The 26,068-nt window shown below is 36.2% G+C and overlaps 1 protein-coding gene across 3 annotated transcripts in view; it reads left to right on the top strand.

Moving 5' to 3' along the window:
- adcy2a (adenylate cyclase 2a) overlaps positions 1–26,068 on the top strand; it is a 60,010-nt gene that overhangs the window by 2,666 nt on the left and 31,276 nt on the right. For all 3 annotated transcript variants that reach the window (XR_003675840.1, XM_028471336.1, XM_028471337.1), the window contains exons 2-3: positions 815–1,012; positions 20,301–20,462. Coding sequence is in view for 2 of the 3 variants with exons in the window: in XM_028471336.1 (XP_028327137.1) it covers positions 815–1,012; positions 20,301–20,462 (360 nt within the window). In the remaining variant the exon portion in view is untranslated. The remainder of the gene's footprint in view (positions 1–814; positions 1,013–20,300; positions 20,463–26,068) is intronic.

The raw sequence follows: 26,068 nt of genomic DNA, 5'->3' as shown, positions 1-26,068 counted from the left end.
CAGATGGGCTAAACCTGAAAACCAAATTCTGTTTACGGAAACAAGACATCGGCGTGTCAAAATGTGCTGGATCAAGCAAATGAGCCACAAAAAGCAGCGACATATTCAGTGATTTACCTAATCGTCCTCTGACAAATCGGACAACGTGTGATAAGAGGTGCCACATCTGCTTTAATGCCCCAGCTGTGACCCTCCTCCATCCCCCATTTGTATTGTTGGAAAGGATATAAAAGGAAATATATGAGTGCAAAAAAAAATAAATAAATTAAAAAAAAAAAATCCTTGATGTGTCATTTTCACTTTGCCACTTAATGTCCACCTTTGAAGAATCTCCTGAAATTTTCATCACAACGTTCATATTGAAGTGTGTCTAAGGAAAGGCAGCACAAGTCAATTATGGATGTGGCTACAGCTGAGCAGCTGCTCCTTAACAGCACGCTTTCATTTGCACATTTTTCCTGTTTTTTGGACTTCCACGTTTCCTCAGTGCACAGAGTGAAGGTGATTTAGTTTCATGCTCAGTCAGTTAGTGATGCTTCTCCAGACAATAATTTGGCATTTTTTACAGTTTAAAGAAACAAACAAAACAGACATTTTTCATCCGTAGTTTTGAATGCAGATTGTTAAGAGCCAATGAAGTAGGGAAATCAGTCGATAATAAGCACAATCTTGTCCTCCTACATAACTCAAGCCATTAGTGTTTCTTTAGATAACTAACTCTGTTTTATAATGGCACTATTCTGACCTGTAAAATGTTCTTTCCACATGTCCAGCTGTCCTAATGAATGATTATCTATCTTGTCTTTTTTTTCAGAACATAGCGGACCATGTGGCCTTTGTCATCACCGTGCCCACGGCACTGGCTATATTCCTGGCTGTGTTTGTGCTCGTGTGCATTGAATCCATCTTCAAGAAGCTTTTACGTGTTTTCTCCCTGGTCATCTGGGCTTGCTTGGTTGCTATGGGTTACCTTTTTATGTTTTCTGGTGGGATCATCTGTCCATGGGATCAGGTAAGAAAAAGACAACAACTCATTTGCCAATATCTATGACGTAAGGGAACAGAGTCATTTTTGTTCTTGTGTTTTTCTTGTCTGAGTGTCATTGGTTTGTTGACTGAACAGAAATGGTAAAACTTTAACTTCATCAGTGTGAATTTTGTTTCAGTGATAGTTTTAGTTTTTGACTAAAATGCAACTTAGCAGGACTACTTCAGTTATAGTCTAGTTTTAGTCAACTAGGTGTCATTAAAACATAAAATATTAAAGATGAAATTACTACTGTATTGGATGGTAATGTGTGTAAATACACAGACAGATTTGATGTGATCAATGCGTAAGACGATGCACCACAATGTTCACATAACTTCAAATGGATTTTGTCAATTATGAATTATAATTTGTTTTTTTGTTATTTGACAAAAAATACCTGGTAACACTTTGCTCGTTTGTAGTGTACCGTTATCTCTTTAGTTTGACTCTTTCTCAGCTTTAAGGATGAACACATTTAACTGCTTCACAGACCAGTTACTAAAATGAAGTTATTAAAAAAGAGAAGAAAATCTGCTATCCTCAGTGGTAAGAGATGTTAACATGAAAAGGATGGGATAATAAAAAAAAAAAGAATCTTGTAAGCTTTTTCTGACCTACATCTGTTAGCGTTAAGTGCTTCCTGACATTGCGTTATGTTTCCATACATTTCTCTGACCCACAAGTGGAACTTACATCAGCAAGTTGGCCACATGATGTTAACATGAATTTAAGTAAAGATGTGTTATTAAACTCTAATCTAACCCTTTCATTTCAAATATATTGATGTAATAGTTAATAGTTATCAATGATAGTTGTAAATTTTGTTCTCATGAAGCTGTTTATCTACAAAAGATGATATTACTCTTTGACCGGATCATGTATCAGTGTCAAATAAAAAAAAAGACGATCTACAGACATCAGTGAGGGCTTCACGACATGCTGTGTAAATCAGCTCGTGTAAATCAATAGATGGTTCTGTCAGTACATTTATCAGATGCTCTGGGGTACAGCTGCAGGTGTGTCACACCAAGGTCTGCCAATACCAGGCAACCTTAAAGGATGTGGAATATGTGAACAAATAGTTTATGTGGACAGTTGTGCAGTTGCAGCAGAAAACACTGGCGATCATCTCTAAACTAATAACGAAGAGAATTAAATGTGTTTTGGACGCTGCACCTGCTATTCTGAACATATGTGGGTGGATTCTATCAGTGGTACGTAACACAACCTCTATTCAGCTTCTTTAATGACAAACACATGGTAACACACTACCAGCCAACGGTCCCCATAACCATAACCATCACCCGTACACTGGATTTTCTCATTGGTTCGTTTATGAAACCTCTGGAACAGGCTTATGTAATGCTTTGCCATTAGAATCAAAGTGTTCAAAGTAATCGTCCACGGCTGAATTCTTGTGTTTGATCTCTCCCATCATTCAAGAAGGTTACAAAGAAAGTAATCATTGAGATAAACCGATGACCAGAGGTGAAAGTAATGGATTACTTAGTATTTGTACTTTTTTTGAGTATATTTCTAAATCAGTAATTTGACTTGTACTCAAGTACATTTTAAAAGAAGTAAAGTAATTAGTTACTTCTCTACACCAAACCGTTACTGAGTAAATTATTATTTTTTGTTTGATGTTTGATTTTTTTTTCCACGGTAACGATATCGCGATACAGCGATACAGCGATACAGCGATTCTGCGATACTGCGATACGATGTCTGTGTCACTGAAGAAATTCAGAATTTATTGACTGCACTGAATCCATTTCACAGGAATTACAAAACATTGGAAATCAATTTCACATGAATGACAGGGAAGTAAAACACAGTGTACTGTATACTGCACAGTGCCTCTTCTTAACACACACTGACAACAACTAGTCACATGTCCTTGCGTCATGTTTACGTCTTTAAGGGAAGACTGATACTAAATAATGCTTCACCAAAATATTGTAAATGATGTTTGTGGAAATTAACTTTAAATCATTAAAAACAAAATGAATGCAGAAAAGACTGATTTCAGTGCCAGTATTATAAACTTCTCTGTAAACATGGACACATATCAGTGCTGCTTAACAAGCTCAATGAACTTGTTTTATGAAAACTGGAAAATTTCACGGCATATGAAAAATAAGCATTTCAGTCAGTGCATTACCCTGGCATCGATGGTCTCGTCCACAACAACACACAACTTTTCCCGATAATGTACCGCTAGATGAATCCTCGCGATATATCTTTGTATCGATATTTTTGGCACACCCTTATTAAAAACATACGAAAAGACAATATACAGACTCCAAAAAACAAACACAACAAAAATACTCACAAAAAACCCACAAGATGACTACAAGTATACATAAAATGTAAAGAAAAACATACTAAAGGACAACAAAGCTACACAAAAGGACTCCAAAAACACATACTACATTTGAGTATATTTCTAAATCACTAATTTTACTTGTACATTTTAAAAGAAGAAAAGGAATTCGTTACATTTCTACATTGAACTGTCAATGAGTAAAAATGTTTTATTTTTTGTTTTAAAATACAAAAATTGAAATAACCAGACAACAATCAAATGCATCACATGAGAGCCGACCAACCAGATTAAATGTAAAACATTAGTTGTAGAGTTCATAAATGTAGCTACTGTATACTTAGAGCCTTTTTTAGTATTTTGAATTGAATTCATTGGTGTTATTTAAAAAAAAAAATGTAAAAAGTGCATTTTGACAAACATTTTATTTTATACAGATGCCTTTGTGGGAAGTACATTCAGTTCAAATTGTGCGAGATTTCTACATGAAATGTTTACTGTATGCAAGGGAACCGTGGCAAGATGTATTACCAAAAATAAACGTGGAGGGTGAAACTTGTAACTTTTACTTTTCTGTAATATTTAATTAAGCTACTTTTTACTTGTACTTGAGTATTTTATGTATGACTAACTTGTACTTGTACTTGAGTACAGTTTAAATCAAGTAATAGTACTTCTACTTGAGTATATATATACGTGTACTCTTTTTACCTCTACTGACTTCAACTTTCTGTAATTACCATGTCTGTTTCTCTCTCCGATGTCGTATATATTCTTGTTTCTCTTCATATAATCCACCAACACATTTCTTGTCATCCCTTCTTATCTCTTGGTATAGTTTACTTAAACCTAGAAAAAGCATCTTTAGGTCCTTGTATAAATTAAGATTAATATTTCCCACTGCCTCTGACATCAGTGCTAATTGGAAGCTGTACAGTATGTTAGGTTCTTCTCACTCCAACACATTTTTATTCAGGAGCACTGGGTAACACAGGTGTCTCTCGTGGACTTGATTGTCACAACGAAGTAGCCAAAGATGCACTGATTAGCACACCTTGTCATTCATGCCTCTCTTCCGCTCGCTGAAAATGTCAGACCTTTTTACCACAAGTGCTTTCTCCTATAGAAGCATCTTTTCAATTTTATTAACACACTTTCAAAAAGACGTTATCATCGTTGCATGCAATAATAAGAGGCTTTATGCCTCTGGATAGGTTATATAATATTTTTTTTATTATTAGTTTTTTTTTGCATATTGTGTACACAGATGTTTTTTTCATTTGGGAGAACAGAAAAACAGCACCAGTAAAATTATATAATCCGTGCTACAGTGCTAGTTTGAGGTTGGCAAAAGTGGTAAAAAAAATGAAAATAAAACAGTTTTAACCTGTGCATGCGTACCCTCAATACACTAGCATAGAGTTTATTAAAGCTATGCTACTGTACAGTACCTGTATGTCCCCCTCCTAATAAAATAAATATTTTTACTAACTTTTTCATTAGAAGAATACATTTTATTAAAATGTTGTGGTGTGTTTTTCCATTAAAGGCCACCTGTAGTGAACTTTCATAGTTAACTATTTAAAAAAATATTGTGTATCATACTAGAAGTTTAGTCAAGCAACAGTCATTGTAGGTCCTTGTAAAGCAGCCACGGGTGATAAATATCTGTACTCAGAGGTGGAAAGTAACAAATTACATTTTCTCGCTTTTCTGTCAGTTTGTAAAAGTTTTGTGTACTTGTACTTTTAGTAGTAAATGTTACCTCCTTTATTTGGTTACTTTTTTGGACGTATTGTACTTCTCTATATTTTAAGTTGGATTCGTTACGGAGTAAAAAACATTGGCATGAAAATAATGAAAGAAATCAGACATGCATATTGGACATTTATTAAAATGAAGAAGAAATTGAGTGCCATATTGGTAGTTGGATTTCACAGTTAAGCTAATGAGAGCCTTTCTCAAATATCTTCTCTGACACGATCGTCAGAAACAACAGATAAATCGCTGAAAAAATGTAAATGCAAATAGGAATACAACTTAATATACAGTCTTCAAAATGAATGATCAACAATGTAAACAATAAAGTTGTCTCAAAGTGTTATTGCCACAATTAGCCTGAACACTCAATTTACCTGTATCGTAATACTGACTGTAGTAGGCACATACCTTTCACTATTTAAATAAATAGATGCTGTTCATTTGATGTGTTTAAAGTTGATTGAAGGTTTGCCTTTAAATAAAACCAGTTAGTTTAATTTGCACGTATCCTGTTGTCCTTTTTAAACCATTACTTAGAATATTTGATTACTCTTTCCACCTCTGACTGCACCTCAGAAAGTCATGATCAGCACAATCTTACCTCTTACATGGGATGGTAGAAATGCAATAATGTTATATTAAATCCCCCATTGTTTACCTCTCTGGTGGAATTGTTCTCCTTGGAATCACTATAATAACATCTCCGTCTTCTGTGCCCAGACGTCCGGTCTCTCTCCTGCTCACTCCCATCACACAGAGTGATCTACAGCAAGTTCATTATGTAAACAATAGAGCTAAATATATGCACAACAGAAGTAGTGATAACAAACATGTCAAAAGTAGTTCCAACACACATCCTTGTATTGTCTGTAGTAATAAATAAAGACGTTTTGGTTACGTGCACAGAGGTGTGTCATCAAACCCAGCTCAGGTTTAATCTGAGAGTCCGGCTCTGTTAGAGAAAACACCTTAATTGCCATAGTAACACAGTCCGTGGCGCTAACCTGCTCCCGCCAAAGGGGTATTTTATCAAAGTGTTCTCAGTAGAGCCAGGCTTATGGTTTAAACCTGGTTCAGCTAAGCCGTTTGTGACCATGTTGGCTTTTCCCATTCCATCAAACTCTTCCCAGCTTGAAGCTCCCCAGCTGAGCCAAGCCAGCTGACAGTGTTTAGCTTAAATACACGTCTTCATAAGACAAACAAGATCGATTGCAGATTTAATAATTAGAGAGTTGACGGTGCATGCGCTGCAGCTTATACAATGAATGAGAAGCCAATAGGAACCAATGCTGAGACTTTATCATAGCAAACGATTGAAGCATGTGATTTTTTTAACCTGTCAGTGTTTAATAAAAGAGATAATGTCAATCACAAGTAAATAATATGTAATTAATGAGACTTGAGAGTGTTTGATGAATAGTTTGTGGAACTCAGCACTAAATGAACAGCGTGAGCAGGCAGCGGTGCTATTGGATGTCACATCCAACACTGTAGACGCTGCAGGTGCAGTTGAGCTGGTCGGGAGCAGGTTTGACCCACGGACTGTGTTACTATGGTAACCAAGGAGTTTTCTTGTTGATGAAACGACCGTTCCAGTCAGAACCCGGCTTAACAGAGCCGGACTCTCAGGTTAAACCTGGACTTAACCCTGAACTGGGTTTGATGAAACACCCCCCTGGTTTAGGCAGGCTTGGCTAAAGCTGCAGACGCACTCTCATGAAACCACGTCCTCATATTGACATAAGTCATTTATTGATGCTTCAATTAACACTCAACAAATATTTACAAAAGGAAAAATGAAAAAGAGTAACATGGTAAATGTTTAAATATAATTTTAAATTGATGCAAATGATGATAGAATCATTGTCTCATTACGTGTTTAATGTGTATGATCAGAGATTAATAAAGAAAAAGTTCTGAATATACAGAGAGGGAGGGGTTTCAGGGACAGTCACAGAGCATGCACCTTCCGTGCACTGTGCACCTGCACCGGGAGCGTTTGCAGTGTTGGAAGTGACATCCAACAGCATCCAACAGTGTCACACAGCATTTTAATGAATTTAATGTTTAGTGCTGAGTTCAACAAACTATTCATCAAACACTCACAAGTCTCATAAATTACATATTTAATTGGGAGTTACAGCATCATCTTTTATTAAATGCTGACAGGTGTTAAAAAAGAAAAAGAAAAAAAAACGTATCAAATTCACATGCTTCAGTTGTTTTCAATAATAAATTGACTAAATAACACCATCTTTAACCCTTTACTATTTTTAAAATGTTCAAACCACAGAAACTTCTTAAACGTGTTTGTCCAATATTGTCACTGTTCAGTAACAGATGATGTCACATCCTGTTGGTCTCAGCATTGGTTTCTGGCTGCTTATTCATCGTAAAAGCTACAGCGCACGTGTACAGTATTTAAACTAAACACTGTCAGCTGATTGGCTGAGCTGTGGAGCTCCAAGCTGAGAAGAGTTTGATGGAACGGGAAAAGCCAGCGTGGTCATGGAAGGTGTGGCTAAACCAGGTTTAAACTGTAGGCCTGGCTCTACTAAGAACACTTTGATGAAATACCCCCCCAGTGTGGGTGAATGTGCCTGTGTTTCTTGGACAGTAGTGTGTGTGTGTGTGTGTGTGTGTGTGTGTGTGTGTGTGTGTGTGTGTGTGTGTGTGTGTGTGTGTGTGTGTGTGTGTGTGTGTGTGTGTGTGTGTGTGTGTGTGTGTGTGTGTGTGTGTGTGTGTGTGTGTGTGCGTGCGTGCGTGCGTGCGTGCGTGTGTGTGTGTGCTCTCATTTTAGGTGTGTTAACAAGAGCAGGTGGTGCTATTTAGAGGCTCCTATTAAAAAAGCAGCTCAAACGCTGCTGAGTGTCAGTGGGTCAAACCTGCTGCAACCTGTTGTAGGCCTGTGTGGCTGTGTTTTTTTGTTTGTCATTGGGTGTATCACACCATAGAGGTGGCCTTTTTAGTCGTGTGTTTGCTGCCCTTTATAGGATTGTTTTATTTTGAAACCTGCCAGTCAGCTGTACAATAATTTTAACTTTGTCAGTCCTGGCCCCTTCCGATTTTTTTTTTTTGTTTGTCCGTTCACGTTACCATATAAAATGTGACCTGTATCAGACTTCAGTGTGAACGGTTTTCGCCTCCAAACTGACTCGCATGCGCATTGACGCGTTTGTCTCAAGTCTTTGTGCAGTGGAGTCGGAGAATGAATGAACAGAGGAGGAAAAAGAAAAAGGACAAATTTTGTTTTGGCTTTTTGTTTGGTGCCGTTTTGCTCTTAAACACAGACCATTTATGATATGAACCTTTAAGCTTTGACCCAAACCCAACAGAGCAAAAATGAAACCGACAGATCCGACAGCCATTATTCCGTCCCTCCAGGATTTTGCAGCGTTGCGATTGCAACTATAAACGCAACATCAAGCAAACTCCGCAAAATCAGTTTGGCAATGCAATTTTTCCAAAAGCCAACTTCGCTGAAAAAGAACATGTAAATATGCGGCCGCTTATTGTTGGCATTTTAGCGCTTGAAGTAGCGGAGGATGTACTATGGGCTTTGCTCCATAAACATATAGACGCCGCATCGACTGCTGCTGCCCACTAGAGCAGTGTATTATGTCTATGCATTGCGCTGCTTGCTTACAAGGAACCTAGGAAGAAAAAAAAAAACTTACGTCACATCCTGTTTTCAACCAGTGCTAGGAGAAAGCATTCAATGGAGTCATGTGTGATAGAAATACCTCGCATTTGCTTACAAAAATATCTGCTAAGGACCATGCAAAACAGTACCCAACGTTGCTTCATAAGAGTGGACGTAAACTGTTCAAAATGCAATGCTATCATCGAGCAAAAGTGGAAGTCGTCTATGGACAAGCATTTTGCTTCTGCAAAGCACGTCAAGAAAATGCAAGTCGGTGCACAACTCTGTGTGAGAGAACAAACAGGAAGCACACAATATCATTACATACAGTATGTTAATCAATGCTTTGTATTTTTAATTTTTTTATGCCTAAAGAAATGTCTTCACGACAGGTTCATGTTATGCACTTTAAGATTCCTTAAGTTCAATATTGTTTGCTGACTTGCACTTCTGATGATAATTTTGATTAAAAACTGTTGCACCTTTTGCATTCAGGGTCTGATCAGTGTATAAGCTTAAGCTTAAGCATGTTTTGCAAAATTGTGTTGGTGTTTGCTTTACAACAATAAAGCATATTTTTTCTAGAACATGTCTGGTCAATACGTATTTATAATTAGTAGAAACAATGAAGTTAATTGTGAGTAAAGTATGTTTTAGGGCTGAAAAAAAAATCGCAACTTTCGAAAAAATTGCCCGTGAAATCAGGCAGCGCACGTCAAACACACAGGTGTGCATGTGAGACAGTGGATCTATTTACATAATCCATGTACCAAATATAAGGATAATCCATGTTGTTTTGCATAAAAAGGATTGATTCAACAGTGGATGCTTCAAGCCTGTCCCAATTCTGTCCCTGTCTCTCTCTGCTCCAGAGCAGCAGCAGCACTCTTTTTTTTTTTTTTTTTTTTTTTTTTTTTGCAGCACAGCGTAGCTGTAACTAATGACAATGTATCAAATGAGCATTAAATCGTCCTTGTCTGTTCACACTGAGGTCTCATTGAAAAAGATCAGATCTGTATCTAATAATCTGATTCAGGACCACATATAATGAAAGTGGCCTAAATCTGATTTGAAAAGATCAGATACGGGTTGGATTTGAGTGTTCACATTCACACTGCTTTTAAAAAATCAGATCTGGTCACTTGACTCCCAAAAACTGGATTTGGGCCACATTTGTCCGCAGTGTGAACGCAGCTGCCCTTAAGTCGCATCCAGTCGAAAATACTATAGCTACTTCCCTTTGATGGTATTTTAAGGAATGAGATTGTTCACAAGTACTGTTAAGGTGTTATTCCATACCCCTGTCTGGATAATAACCTTGGAATTAGGGCTGAACGATTTTGGAAAATCTAATTGCGATTTTATTTTATTTTTTTATTTTTTTTTTTTTCATAATAAACAATTTCAAATTTATTTAAACTAAATAAATCTAAACTTTAAAGCTCAGATTGCAACAATAAAGCAAACAAATCTGTGGCTTTACCTCTTCAACATATCGAACCAACTTCACGTTTCATGAAGCATGTAAACATGTGGACTGCACTTCTTAACCTCTCTGAACTTAACAACACTGTACAAGACAGGACAAAAAATAAATAAAAGAATTTGCAGCCTTTGCAATTATAAAACCACATTTTATGATATTGTGATAATATCACAAATGCAATTAATCGTTCAGCCCTACTTGGAATGCATAGTTTTTGGCCAACAAGTTTAAAGGAGCTTAATATTGCATATCTTCACCATTAAAGGGTACCTGCTATCATGTATATAGCATGTGTTTACTGTACCCATTAACAATCTGTGCACAATTAAGGCCGGACGTGATGTGAAATAGTTGAATCCGGTGCAGTGTTTACGTTGGCTCCTACCTGTTATAATGATTCTGGCTTTTGCGGTGCTTTTCTCTGGGTTGGAGCTGCCTCTGACATGTCTGAAGCTGTTATTGTGAGCTCTTGTTGCAGATCAGTGCAGCCACTGTCGGCAAATCGGCTGCAATGTCTACATACAAGAAATGACAGAGATCGCGCTACCCGATACGACAGAATAGGAAGGTCAGGGAACTCAGGGATGGAGTCGGGGAGGACATTGAAGTGATTTAGAGGAGAAAAAATCCACAAGAGAAGTACCCGTTAGTGGAGGCAGCATCAAATGCATTGGCTTGACGTCTGAGGTGAAGCAAAATGACGATATTTGAGGACTAAACCTGTCGTTATATGTAAGATCTTTTCAGTGCTTGCAGTTAGAAATCACCACACTGACCCTTTCATTTTGTAACTTGACTACTGTGCAGCACTTTGGGACATTATGTTCTTGAAAAGTGCTATAAACTTTTACTACCACTTAATAATACTAAATCTGCAGGATAAATTGCCCTCAGGGAATCCATTTAATCTGCAGACACATTTTTTCCCCCACTTTTTGACAGTATTAGAAGCACCAGCTACAATAATAGAAAATCCAAAAGGACCAAAGAACATATTTAAGACCATTAAAAAAAAAAAAAACACTTGCAGAGTAACACAGATTTACTCCTAAAGTGGATGTGAAGTATACTGCTCATGTTGCCTTATGTTTTTCTCTTGTGTTATCGTGCCTTGCGTCATCATAACACATCACAGCATGTCATAAAAATTCCAGTTGGATTTCATCCCCTTTAGACTTCTTCTCTTATGCCAATCTTTGCCGGAATGCTCTACACATTAATACAGCAGTTCAAAAGGCATATTTGAAATACATAGACTCGCATCGTTCCCTGCATGTGTGTCGTCTCCTCATTAAATCTGAAACATGTATTTGCATTTCAGTGAATTAATGCATTTTGTATAAATGTATTTAAGTGGTATGCTATGAAAACAACTTTGCATAATAAGGAAAAGTACTGTATATCAAGAATATGTACTGTATTTATACATTATTCAATGTGTATTGCACATCATTTGAAACATGGGACAAATATACGTCATCTAAAAGACACTGTTCACAATTTTTATACAAAATATACACACAGTATATATATCATTGCAACAATAATTTGCAATTATTGTCATAGTTACTCAGTCCCAGTATTTATCATCTAAGAGAAATAGACTTTGAGGACAGGAGATAAGACATTTTAAACAGAGTTTTCTATGTAGATGAAATTTACAGCTGCTTTTTGCCTCAGATTAGAAGGCTTTTGATTCAACTATCTGGATTAGCATAAAGTTAAGGACCATAATTGCCAGTTACTTAGTAACGTGTTACTTCAATATGACCTCCGACACATTACTATTTCCAAAGCAGTATTTAGATTAAAGTTACTTATCCAAGTCACTGTGCATTACATTTTCCTCACATACTGTATGCAACAAGTTACATTTTTAGCCGGCAGACGCTACAGATCACTGTACGCCAAAACTACCCGCCATTAAAACAGTTTCTTCCGCCAGGCTGTCACTCTGATCAACACTAAACAGTCATAGAGTGTCAGACCTGTTTCTGTTACTGTGAAATAACCATGGAACTACATAAACACAACAACCCTGTATCAACCTGTCACTGAGAATGTTCATGGACATAATATTTTCATTTAAATGTTCACCTGCTCTACTTATCAATGCACTACTGCAATATTATCTTATTATTATTGTATTTTTATTTCATTTCATTATCTTATTATTATTATTATTGTATTTTTATTTCATTTCATTATCTTATTATTATTATTGTATTTTTATTTCATTTCATTATTATTATTATTATTATTATAATTATTATTACTATTATTATTATTATCTTGTTATTTTATTTAGTTTCCACATATTAGTCTAACTACTCTTTATATTTATGTTTATACTTCTTTTTTATTTATTTGTCTTTTTTGTAGTTAATTGTTATTATTAGTCTAACTACTCTTTATATTTATGTTATACTTATTTTTTATTTATTTTTATTTATTTTAGTTGATTGTTATTATTTAATGTTTACACTATCAGAGAGAGCACAGTTCACCAAGACAAATTCCTCGTGTGTATTCAATACATTACTTGGTCAATAAAGTTGATTCTGATTCTGATTAACGCATTACATACTGTACCTGACAAGTACAGGTACATACAGACAAAATATGTCAAGTCAAAAATTGTTAAGTTTAAAAGAAACATGTATTTGTTTCGGGCAACAGTTTGTCAGAAGATACGGTGTTGACGTTATTTTAAAAATGCACTTCCAATAAAGTGGTTGTCATGTTTATGTTGAGGCGGTAGAGGGTGTTGTCAGCAGCTGCTGGATGTAACTGATAAGAATCAATCTGTACAGTAACAAAGTTACTTTTTAAAAGGAGTAATCAGTAGTCAGATTACTTTTTCAAGGTAACTGTAGCAACATTGGACATATGATTGGTAGGAAGAAATAGTATTTTGACCAGACATTGAGATGAGAGAACAATTTGAAATGGACTGCTATGACTTAAGGGAAAAGTTTAAAGGGCCCATGTTATGCTAAATGGACTTTTCTGTGCTTTATGATAACATGATAAAAGTGCTATATGAGCTTCATACACATGTTCAAAGTGTTTTTTTCATTGATTCTCTCAATCATTAGTTAGAGGGTGATTTGCTCCTTTCTTACTGCAGGGTGAGCACAAACACCTCGCTCCAATTTGATGACGCGTTCTCACTTTGATGACGAATTTGACGCGGCACTGAGCTGGAGAAGCCGCGCCTCCAGGAAGCTCTCTGCCGTGATTGACATGTAAACAGACACGCCCACAAAGGTGAGCATTTCAGCATCCTTCGCGCAGTGCTATGTATGTATTTTCTACAGTCTATGTATGTACCGGTGAACGCCCCGCCCCCACGCTCTGTCTCGTGTTTATAAAGCAGCATGAGCTCGGCTACGGAGTGGGCGGGAGGGGGGCGGGCCGTCCTCTGGCCCTACATCACCGTGCCATGAGGAAGAACTCAGTGTCTCATCTATAGACACGCCCACTCATGAATATACATAAGTAGGCCACAAATCAGCCTGTTTGTTTAGAGACGCTCAGAAAGTGACTTTTCAGAGGCAAAAACTCTGTAAAACAGGTGAGTTTGGGAAAATAAACCTCAAATGCTATGTTTTTGGGGGTTCTTAGAACAAATAGAGATTTGTGAAAAATAGCATGATATGGGACCTTTAACACTGAAATGTTGATGTACCAAAATGTGTGCATTCAATAGCTTTTAAAGTGCACTTGTTTTTTTTGTTTTTTTTTTTTAAATTTCACATCCTTTAATCAATCAGATGCTTATCCTCTTCCTACAAAGACCTCTCTGATGGTGAAAAGAAGACTTATCTGTGTGCTCCAGCCTCTGCTCCTCACTGAGATGTCTGGACCCTTTCCCATCTCTTTGATTCATTCTGTCTCTCCCTGACATACATGGCCGTTGCACACACACTCTATCAAACTCATTAGGGTTTGGCTCAAAGCGGCAGTTGGGGAGCGGAAATAAAGAAAGAAAAGCCCTGTCAGGTTGCTGTGGGGAAGAGGGTAGATTGGAACAGGGAGTAAAGAGGTAAACTAAATGGATGTGATCTATCAGTGAGAGTCAACATTTCAATGCAAAGACTGTTATTTTTCATCCTCTAAATGGCAAAATAAATCATCAAAGCATGATAAAATACCAGTTAAAGTAAAATAAATCACTATCTACTTACCTCTTTAAAAAATTGTCAATGTGCTCCATCCATTCTCTGTGTAGGAAGTTCTTCAATAGGTTATTGTTATTGCCTTAAGTATGAATTATATTGTAGAACTCAGCAGGTGTTGCTACCACAGCAGCCTCTCCATTATTCTTGGTAACGTTTCATGATTGAGTTAACAGCATTGAATTTCAGAGCATTAATTTAGAAGAAAATTGGCTTTCCAGACTCTAAATAAAACTAAATAAATTATGCTTGTGTGCTGGATGGTAGTTGGCAGCAATTAGAAGCTCTCTCGTGCATTAGGCAGTAAAGTAATCCTTCCTTAATCCTTCTCTGACACATTCAATGAATAATGCTTTTATTTCTGCGAGCCCATTTATTAAGGCAAATACCCCAAAACCAAGGGCGTCCCCAGGCAACGGCAAGGGGGAGCTGAAGCTACCCTTAAAATACCCATCGCACCCCCCGAAACAGTCTGTGGTTTATTTCAACTTTTTTTTTTTTGTTAGACCACCATAATTTACCTATCATTTGAAAATGAACAAATGCCTAAATAAAACCAATTTGTAGACTAAAAACATAAATCCAACACAAGGTGATTCGGCCAATGAGCAGAAAGTACGCTCCGCTCCCCCTCTCTCCCCCTCCCTTCCAGTGAACAGTAGCTGTGCTACTTTCTCTGTGTTAGCAGCTGCCTGTCGGGGGCTCAGTGCAGATGTCCGTCTGTCCGCCATCATGTCTGAGTGTTGGAAGCAGTGAGAGACGTTTTAGGAAAGTAACCCACAAAAAACAGGGTTTTTTTTTTTTTTTGAAAAGACAAAAAAAGGTGTCATTTCTCCATCTTTCAAGCAGTTAAATCTTGTCCGACAACGATTTATACTTTCATACCGTGACCAAAACACTGCATGTAGTTCTCTCTTCTGTAACAATCTCTCCGCAGCAGTTGCAGCTCACGTGGCTGTTTACACACATTCTAAAAGGGACGGCGTCCTGAATGTGATTTAGCAACACTACAGAATTTAGCCACACATTTCAGCCTTAATGAAGGAAGAAGTCAAAAGTGCCTCATATTGTTAATATTGTGCTGCTAGTGATTATTAAAATGGTCTTTTTGGCATTGACCCATTATGGTTTTTCTTATGTTGAAAAAAATGAGAGTTTATATGTTGCCATTTTGAGGAAAAATAGAGAGATATGAATATTGGTCTATATCACCCAGGCCTAATGTAACCAAAGCAGAAACGTTTTATTTTGTAAAGGTCTTGATTGTCCAAACTGTGAGAAATGAGGGGTTCAAAAGACTGCTTGAAGTAGGATTTTATCAACATGTGTTACGTCAAAAACAAATGGAAGTCACACAAAGTGAAAAGACTGTGTGTGACTGAAAGAACATGTCAGCCTCTTTGTTTGATGATAATTGTACTTAGAACCTGTTTGACAAATTGCTTACATACATTTTTTTAAAATTTTAATTAGAAAATTATACCGACTTAAATGATCTTTTGTCCCCTTTTTCCATGAAGGTGATGGTTTTAAGTAGGTTAGTTGGTTTGTTTTATTGGTAAATAACTTTAAAATAGTCTAAATAGTCTGAATGAAAATAATTGTGATAAAATTGTGATCATGATTTTACAAAGAAAAAAATGTGACATGATATACAGTATATTATAGACATGGTATATAAAGAACATGTCTAATTTTTTATTTTTTTTAATTCTTGTGTCTTGATATTTTCAGAGATTTAGGATGTAAACATCATCTTCTTTGCCAGATATTTGCAGTTATCTCGATCAGTGATCCTGATCATGGTAACATGATGATTCACACTTGAGGGCTCATAAGATATTTCCCTATTAATAACGATACAATAGGTCCGAATGTATTTTGAAAAATTGCGATGAAACGTGTAATCCAGATACAAACCAGATGAAACTCTGTGCAGTAAGTGAAGAACCAACCCAACATAACAGTCAAATTTAATAAAAATCAGTCAATTACAAACTGAGATACAATTTTTAATTTTTTCTTCATTTGGCCAATGATGAGCGATAGGCATTTTCAATTTTTCGAACTGATCTAGAGTCAGTACATTAATCCTGAACCCCTCCGGAATTACCTTCCATGTTTTAGCAAAATCCGTTAAGCACTTTTGACATAATCCTGCTAAGAGACAGAAAAAGCAACAACAAATAAACACCAGTGAAAATATTTCCTCTTTGGCGGAGGTAATTATTGATATTATCACCTCTAAGTGCACTCTGGACTCATCTTTGAGTTATTCGTGGCAATTATAATTTCCACCACTCTATCTGTATTTAACATTTGTTTTTTACTTCTTTCTTTTTTGTTTGCAATCCTCTTCATGGCTGTTTATAAGTACTTCTTCCCACCGCTTTAAATTAACACCCGCCAATTTTGAGTAAAAATTAATTCTGGCGGATTACATTGTAGCATTACTAGCCAAGAAGAAACAAATACCACGGCGTCCGCCAAGAAATGTGAGGGATTTTGTGTGTGTTTATATTTAAAAACGTAATGTATATCTGGCAACACTGGTGGTTGTACTAATCCTATATTTCCCATGAATTGGAAGACAAACGGAACGGCGCAAAACAACCAAACATGGAGATATTTATCAGGTGGAAAGTGTCAAAAGAAGATGAAAGATGATCTGAAAAAAAGAAGAAATTGAGGAGTTTTAATATAAATGGATGTCAGGTCGTGAGTGGCTGGTATTCAACCATTAGCAAGCTGTAAAGTTGCACTGCTTTTCTTTTCTACTCGGAAATTTTTTTTAGGTAATCATGTGAATTTGTTTTCAAAATTGTAAATACTTTGTGGCATTTCTAAATGTGTTTTGTACTTCTCAGCCACCGTACACACTGAACAGAGCCTGCTGTGTATTTCTTTGCTTTCTTGTAGCCATCCATCAGCAGTGACCCTGAAATTAGACTGAGAGAGGTTAACAGGCACCTGGCTGCTGCCCATCACAACAGTGGCCCCTTTCATGATTTTCTGGAGACGAGAGACATTTGACCACATAGTGGTTGATACAGTGTGTATGTGTGTCTTTTATTCTGGTTTCCTTCAATCAAGACAGTATATCAGTTGAGAGCGTCGGTTGTTTCATGTTTTGGGTTCCTGCTTCCAATTTCAGCAAAGCTGCAACTAATGATTATTTTTGTCGTCGACTAATCTGTTGATTATTTTTTTTTGATTAGTCGACTACTCACAAATATTCTTCTGTTTTGAGGCACATATTTTACACTGCTCACTTGTACTCTGACTGCATGTTTTACACAGAGGAATTAAAACAATGAATTTCAATATCATTGAAATCACAATAAAATCATGAATAAATTAAAAATAACAAGTATAAGTTCTCTTGAACAAAGTGGTAGTAGTAAACAGAGAGGAAATAAGTAACTTTAAAAAGCTGGAGCTAACCTGCCTGCAGGAATGTGGAGGTTTAAACCAATCACAGTGCCTTTTACTTAAATTAAGTCCATAAAATAATAGATAATATCTTGTTAGAAATAATCCTTACAAGTTAAGAAATGTCTAATTAATGTTATCCAAATCATACAGTTGATTATAAATTGAAGAGGTTTATTTCAAAGTGGGTACGTCACTGAGTTCAGTGCTAAACATGCTTTCACACGTACACACAGACCTAATGCCTATTATTAATTAATACCTATTTGAATTGCAGAGTGTCGGCTTACAAACACACTTGCATGCAGGGCTGGACTGGGACCAAAAGGTGGCCCTGGCATTTTTTGCCATAGTGTTCCACCACCACCATACAATAAGCAAAAACACACAACATACGAGAGGATATATCTGCACATCTTACTGTTTCAAAAATTAAAATCAGGTGTAGCAACAGATGGAAGACAGTAACCAGTTAAACGTTTCATATACTGTTTCAATACTTTAAAGATGCTTATCTTGGGAGAGTTGACCACAGTGTCACAATTCCCATCGTCATTGGAAAGTGGATGTGTTTATTGAAATATACTGTTTATTGAAATATACAATTGTGCCCACGGTAAGACCATTTATCTATGTCAAATGATAATATAATATATGGATATATTCAATTCTTTCTCTCTCTCACACACACACTATGGTGACCACCTCCAAACCAGCAAAAACAAGGTCGTAAACAAAACTCTAACAACTCATATTATTATGCATGTATTGAGTTTGACTGAATGTAATGAGTCTTGTTATAATTTACTAAGTTGAGCGTTTGTACACTTTAGCCTAAAATTTCCCCAAATATTATTAAGGGAAGATATGTCTCTAATAATCTTTAATAATAATGCAGTTGTATTAATTCAAACTGTTTTCTTACTTTTTCTTACTCTTGTCTATTATTATTATTATTATTATTATTATTATTATTATTATTATTATTATTATTAACATACCAAAACATTTTATTGTTAATTCCACGAGGTATCATCATCTAGAGACAGTCCAGACTGCATAGATTTTAGCTCTTTTGCCAATAAATATCCTTTCCCCCTATTTTTTTTTACACTTTCCTTTCTTTAACATTTTTTTTTTTTTTTTGCTATTTCCTTCAAATAAGCTACCTTTTGCCCAATAACTATCTTTCCTTTCCAATAAATATACACTTTCCTTTTTTTCCTATATTTGGCTACTTTTTGTTCCACATTTTTGCCCTTTTTCACTATTGTTTGCCACATTTTTCACTCTTCACTCTTTTCTTGCAACCTTTTTGCCACTTTTTACCATTTTACGCCACCTGTTACTTATTTTTGTCACTATACTTATGCTTTACTCATCGCCGGTCACTAACTTGATCACCATTAGCCTCCATTGCCAAGTCGGCCCCTCCTTGCTTGTCTCTCAGCCCAGTAGCAACAGTGCTGGCAGCGTTGTGAGGTGACTTTAGTGACTCAATCAATCTTTTTGGCCCGCTGTTTCTTAGTGTCCCCCAGGCATTTTTCCTCCTGTCCATTTTTTCCTGACTACTAGGTAAAGTTAGCAGACAGTTTGCCCATCACGCCCATAAGATCCCACCCCCGCCTGGCTCATGTAGTGATTGACATCATTGTCGGGGCTCTCTGAGCCCAAGGTTGATTGACACTGACAAACATTGGACCAATAATATGTGTCGATGGCTGCTGGCTGCACAATGCTAGCCAATGATGAGCGGCCCACTAGGAGGGAATTTACAAAATGAAGAAACTTGCACTGCGCCACATATGCCGTCTAATGGGTCACAAAAAAAAAAAAAAAAACATCGCACACCGGTCCGGCCCACTTCGGGTCGATAGCCCACCGGACATTGAAAGATCAGGGATATATCAGCGGTAATGATGTCCGCTGTGTTTCTGCTTGGGGTGTCCCTTTCTCCGTGAATCTCTGTCGTGCTTTAATGATTGAGAGCTAAATTTCAGAGTTTACACTTAAATTGTTTCACAGGTTTGTTTTCGAAAAAAAAGTTCTGAAGCTTTAGAAAGTTTGGATCGCGTTTAAGCTTCTTCAGTTTTTTTCTTCTCATCGCCATTTTTCTCTTCTTCGCTGTTTACTTGCACAAAGTTGTTGGCGCAACACTGTCCCTAGTGATCAGTGTGAGGTACTGCAATAGAAAGAAAGCGGGAAGCAGCCACGAGCTGGATTTTATCATTAATTTACAAGATTAAACAAAGCATCAAAGCTATAAAATCCACCTCAACAAATTTTTGGATTCGACATTAGTTATGTCGACTAATCTATGCAGCCTTAAATTTCATCTTAAAAAAATTGTAAAATTTTCTGCACATGTTTCTCCGCCTTTTTTTCTTCTTCTTTTCCTTGCCCCCTGCAGGCAACTAATGGGTCTATTACTTTATCCGCAGGTGTCATTCTTCCTGTTCATTGTGTTTGTGGTTTACACAATGCTGCCCTTCTCAGTGCGAGACGCCGTCATCGCCAGTGTTCTAACCTCTGCCTCTCACACCATTGTGCTGAGCGTCTGCATGTCCAGCACAGCTAAGCACATGGAGCCAATAGTGTGGCAGGTAAGATGAAATCCTACCTTACCTAAATAGAACTGTTGATACACTAACATTATGTGTACCCACACAAAAACAAAAACAAAATGAGGCTTGACTCATCATGAGTGTATCATTGACAACAGAAAACACAGAGACACGTGCAGTTGTTTATTAGAACTTTCTATTCAGCAACAATTTATTCACTCATTCATTCTCATTTTATTTTCTTCAGAGGAAACTGATTATATACAAACATGCACACAAACATTTTTAATGTTTTGTGCCTTTTTTTAAAATTTTTTATTGAACACATTTATTTGGGGAGCAATAAACCTTCTAAAGCTCTTCAAAAATTATCAATGTTTGCCCTACATTATGTGAACTACTGTTATTGTGATTTTTGGCATTCCACCAGAACCAAACTATACAAAAAAATGTACACGATTTGAAAACATGCATATAAATGTAATTAAAGATTTGTACTTGGCAATTAGTTATATCTCCCTAATATATTTACTGTATATTTAGGGATTAAAATGTAGAATGTGTTGTGAAGTTTCTCTATTTTAGTTATATAAAAAAAATTGATACAGCTTTTTTTTTAAATTTTTTCTATTACTATTTATATAAAAGAAAGAACTATCTTCAGATGTGGGCCCTTAAAACATCCATATCACATGTCTGTACATACAGTATAAAGCTGCTTCTATTGTACAGTAAAGCAACTGCACTACAAGCTCTTTACTAGTATTTATCAACATTAAAGTGAGATCTTATTTGCAAGTTCATAAAAGACTAAAATAGCACATTTTATTTCATAAAATTGACATTGTGATTAACTTCTCCATCCAATAACTGTTTCTCTGAGAGTGTTTATGTATTTGCTTGTGTCTTCATATTCTGTCATGTTTCATGGTTAAATGTTCATTGAATAAAATTGTCATTCAGCGTCAGGGGTTGTTAAACAAAATGCATCCTTGTGTGCCGGCGGTAATAATGTGTTTATCTATTCAATGCTGAGATCTAGCTGAAGCGGAACAAAAAATAAATAAATAAAAAACAGCCAAACTGTTACGATTTTGGTGCTGTGGGAAAAATAATAGCTCTCTGTATTTCTGTAACAAGACAGAAAAAGTCTGAGAACATGGGAAAAATGCATACATTGCTCATTGTATAAAGATTCTGTGAAAGCTTTAATGCTTAAATATTTGGTGTTTAAAAAACATTATAGCCGTCCTTTTTATTCGTAATTGTCAGCCCTTGATTATCAAGTGTATTGGTAGAGCTCATATACAAACTACCAGGAGAGCAATAAGTGCAGTAACTATGCTGACAACTCTATTACTGTTTATTGTGCTGCCTCATTGGTTTCTTAATGAAACAACTTATTTATTGAAGGAGATGAAGCCTACATGAAGCTTAAATTAATGCTGAACATAGAGAGATTTTAGTTGTACACCACTATGGCCGACACTACATAAGGTCCATTAACTACACTCTATACTGTCCATTAACCATACACACCAACCTCTTTGAAACTGTGAGCTACTTAAAAGGTATCGAATAATTCAAAGGGCAACCAGTTTGATTTACGCGTCTAAAATAATAAGCTATCACGGTTTCACTGTAATTAGAGGAAAAAATAATGAAGGAAAGCTGGCAGTGACTTTAAAAGGTTGGAAATGTAAACAATTTATTTCTCCTAATATATGCAGTTGTTAACTTTTATAACATTAATAGAACATTATCATGTTCCTCTTTCTCTAGGCTAACACGTTGCATGTTTGTACAATTTAACAAGTAATTATTCACAAAAATTCACTTACCGTTTTTTGGTATTATTATTATTATTATTATTATTATTATTATTAATAATAATAATAATTTAAAAAACACACACACTATCACAATCTAAACACCAAAATCTGCAGCAACGTTGACAAAATTTTGTCAGCGACTCTTGAACACATTTGTCAAAATTCTTCACTGAAAACAATAAGGAGCTCATAGGTGACTAGTAGTCCTGTTAGAACAAGCCTGAGGTCCCCTCACATAGTCCATGTGGGCAGACTAAGCGGCTGCTTAGGGACCCCAACCTGGCAACCCCACTTGCATGTTACTGGTACTGCTGTGTATTGCGCGCATTAAAACTGGAATTGCCTAGTACTCCTAAACATGTTCGTAAATGATTCCTTATCCCTTTAGCACTGAAAGAATATCTGTAATATTAAGTGAATATCTGTAAAAGTCACATTTTTCTATTAGCTCTGTCTGCTAGCACATAGCATCTCTTCTTCACTGCTAGAATAGCTGCATACAACCAACCACTGGGTTACTAGCGCCCTCTGCTGGTCGAAACAAATCTCTGATGTAAATACAGTACAGTGACTAAAATTCTTTTTGACACTTTTATCCAAATTTTGTTGATTATTTAACCATTTTTTGCTACTTTTCATCCAAATAAGTTACAGTTTTTCCCAATAAATAACACTTGTTTGTTTTTTCCCTACATTTTGCTTTTTTAATTCCACATTTTTGCCCTTTTTCACTATTGTTTACCACATTTTGCTCATTTAAGCTACCTTTTGCCATTATATACCACCTGTTTGCTCTTTTCTGTCAATTTTTTTTGCCACTATTGACTGCTTTTGGCCCATTTTAGTCACTTTTCACTCTCATCTTGTCATCTTGTTTTGTCATCTTTGTCCCTTTTGGACCATTTTTTGCCACCTGTTACTATTTTTTTGTAATTTTACTTACACTTTACGCATTGCTGTTAATTTTTTGTTTACCTTCATCAAATTACTGGCTGTGATTGGCTTGATCACCATTCAATCAATCTAACTGAACCAATATGTTTTCAACATTGAATCCCTCTGTCAAAAGTGAGGGGGATGATTTTTTGTTTTTATAAAATTGCGGCTGTTGCATCCCTCATGAGCGAGACACGCCTGCTCATTAAGATCCTTGAAGTACACTTTATAAGGTCCATACTCTCTAGAGCAGTGGTTTCAAACTCCTTTTCGTTCAGGGGCAAAATATGGAGCAGTTTATCTTAAGAGCATTTTCCACATTAATGTCCTCCAGTTTGCACTTTATGTATCATTTATACGTCGTGTAAAGTATGTAAGGTGCCCACAATATCCAGGCAATAAGTGACAAATATCAGTCCCTGTAGTGTTTTAAATTTCATTGATTTTGTGACCAAGTTTTATTTAATTTGGGGAAATTGAGTTCTTTGAACAATTTGAGAATTAAAATGACTGCAGTCATGTGATAAAAGCATGGAAAAATTGTGATCCTCCAAATATTGTGGCGTTTTATTGGATTAGTGACATTATTACAGCTGATTTATTTAGTAATTTAGACAATAATTTATGTTTATTCTGCCTTTTTTCCTTTCTCCTGCGGGCCAAATTGGATGGTCTAAAGGCCCAGATTTGGCCTAGAGGGCTCTAGTGTATATGCGGTCTTTGAAGTACACTCTATATGGTCCTAGAAGTACTCTATGAGTTCCATAAATGAAACTCTAAAAGTTCCATAAATGAAACTCTAAAAGTTCCCTTAATGTACACTCAATACAGTCCTTAAAGTGCACTTTATAAACCCCATGAAATACTTGATATTAAGGTCCAAAACTAGACTCTAAAGGTCCTCAAACTAAACTTTGGGGACTAAACCATGAATTAATTTACAAATGTCATTAAACACCAATCTTTAAGTATAGTTCTTCAAATTTCACACAGTTTAGGCTTTTATCTAAATAACTTGTTAAAATGTTTAATTGTCATGTGTGAGCTGCCATTACAGGTTTTAAATTTCAAATAAAACACAACAAATGTTTATATGACAAAGATCTTTTACTTTTTTTAAGATGTTGGCGTGTTTTTGTTGTTGTTATTGGGTTTTTTTTATTTATTTTTTTTAAAGAAAGTCTTAATAGAGCTTTAAACTTGTATATTGATTTTTATTCAACAAACTAGAGCCTTCTTTGATAGCTGCACAACAAATAATTTTTTTAGTTGTGGACTCCTTTTTGAGCCGATTACGCATCTAGGAAACAGTTTGCAAATCGTTCTTTATAGGTGGTAAAAGTATCAATAATTCATCAGAGTGCTCACACTAATAAACCAATAAATGATAACATTTGCATATACTGCCAGTGTTAGCAGCTGTTGAATATTACATGGTATAAATGTCTGAGGGTAGTGGGCCTTATTTAACTTCAAACATTGCTCAGCCTTTGTTCATATATACAGTAATATTTTTAACTACTCTTTTGTTTTATCTTTATAATGCCTGTTATTCATTTTTAAGCATATAAAAATGATTACAATCAGTTTCTTTGTTGTGTGTGTGTCAACATTATTTAGCAGGTTGTTGTAGTCCAGTCAGGGTTTTCAGACATCTCTTGTGTTTGTAGTCATTCATGTTTGAAAGATGAATCATCATCTGAAGCATGTTTGAAATGCCTCTTCACTCCATCTTGAGGATTTCCTACAATAGATCCCCCTGCTGTCTGTAAGCTCCCAGAATCCCACAATTCAACAGCTCGGCTCAAAGCCCATGAAGGGGAATTCACCCCTAACTCCATGTTCAGATGTTCAGTGAAATGGAGAAACTGTAAGGTGTGTAATAATGCCAGTGGCGTGCCGTGACCACGAGGGTTGGGTAGGCACGTTGCAAATCGAGACCACCAATGACAATTTCATTTGTTTCTGTTGGCAAGTGTTAATTCAATTCAAATCAATTTTATTTGTATAAAGCAATTTCCAACAAAGTCATCTCAATGCACTTATCAAAATATAAAATTCATAATAAGAAAGAAAAAACCCAACAAAATCCACATGAACAAGCATTTAGCCATCTAACAAAATCAACATCATAAACACCATTAACGAAACAATTATTTTATATAGCCTCCATACTCTCCCAACAAGATATATCTCATGACACAGCAGCGCATCTGTTGTTTGTGTTGGAAACTCAGAACAGCCTCAGTGAGGAGCATCCACAAAGCCAATCCTACCTTTCACTGTAGAAAGTACCAACAATTTTCTGACCTTACCTTTGCTGAAGGTCTGGTAACTCAGGTGTTGGTCTCCCATCTTTTAAAAGCTGTCGTTTTTCCTCAAAAAAAAGTTTCTCTATCATCTCTGGCGATGTCATCCTGCCTGTAGTGTTATCCCGCCCACTAGCTAGAGAACGTAGCAGCAGCGGTCACGTGGCATCAATTCACTAATGTACTGTGAATTTAGGTATAGCATTTAGCATAGCGCGGTTACGTCCAAAGGCAGCTCTCTACGCTGCCTTTGCACGTAAATGGTTGTGATCTTGGGGACCTGACTGCGCATGCGCAAACACGTAAAAATACGCAATGAGAACAGAAGCAGAGCTCCAACGTGCCACTACTTGCTGACTCATCAAAACATGTTGGATCTGAAGTTTGTCCTTTTAGCTTTTATTGCTTTAAATCCTTATTTTTTGAAACTATGCAAAGTCCAAATTATGATTTGCAAATTGCAGGTTTAAAGTGGCATAGTCTGCTTCTTTTAGATTTGGAGAATTATTAATAAATAATTAAATAAATTGTTAATTAAATCAGTGTTTCCCAAGCAGGGGTACGCGTA

Source organism: Gouania willdenowi, chromosome 16, assembly GCF_900634775.1.
Source record: "Gouania willdenowi chromosome 16, fGouWil2.1, whole genome shotgun sequence".
Classification (NCBI taxonomy): domain Eukaryota; kingdom Metazoa; phylum Chordata; class Actinopteri; order Blenniiformes; family Gobiesocidae; genus Gouania; species Gouania willdenowi.
The sequence above is the reverse complement of the archived record's forward strand: the minus strand, read 5'-3'. Positions and strand labels throughout refer to the sequence as shown.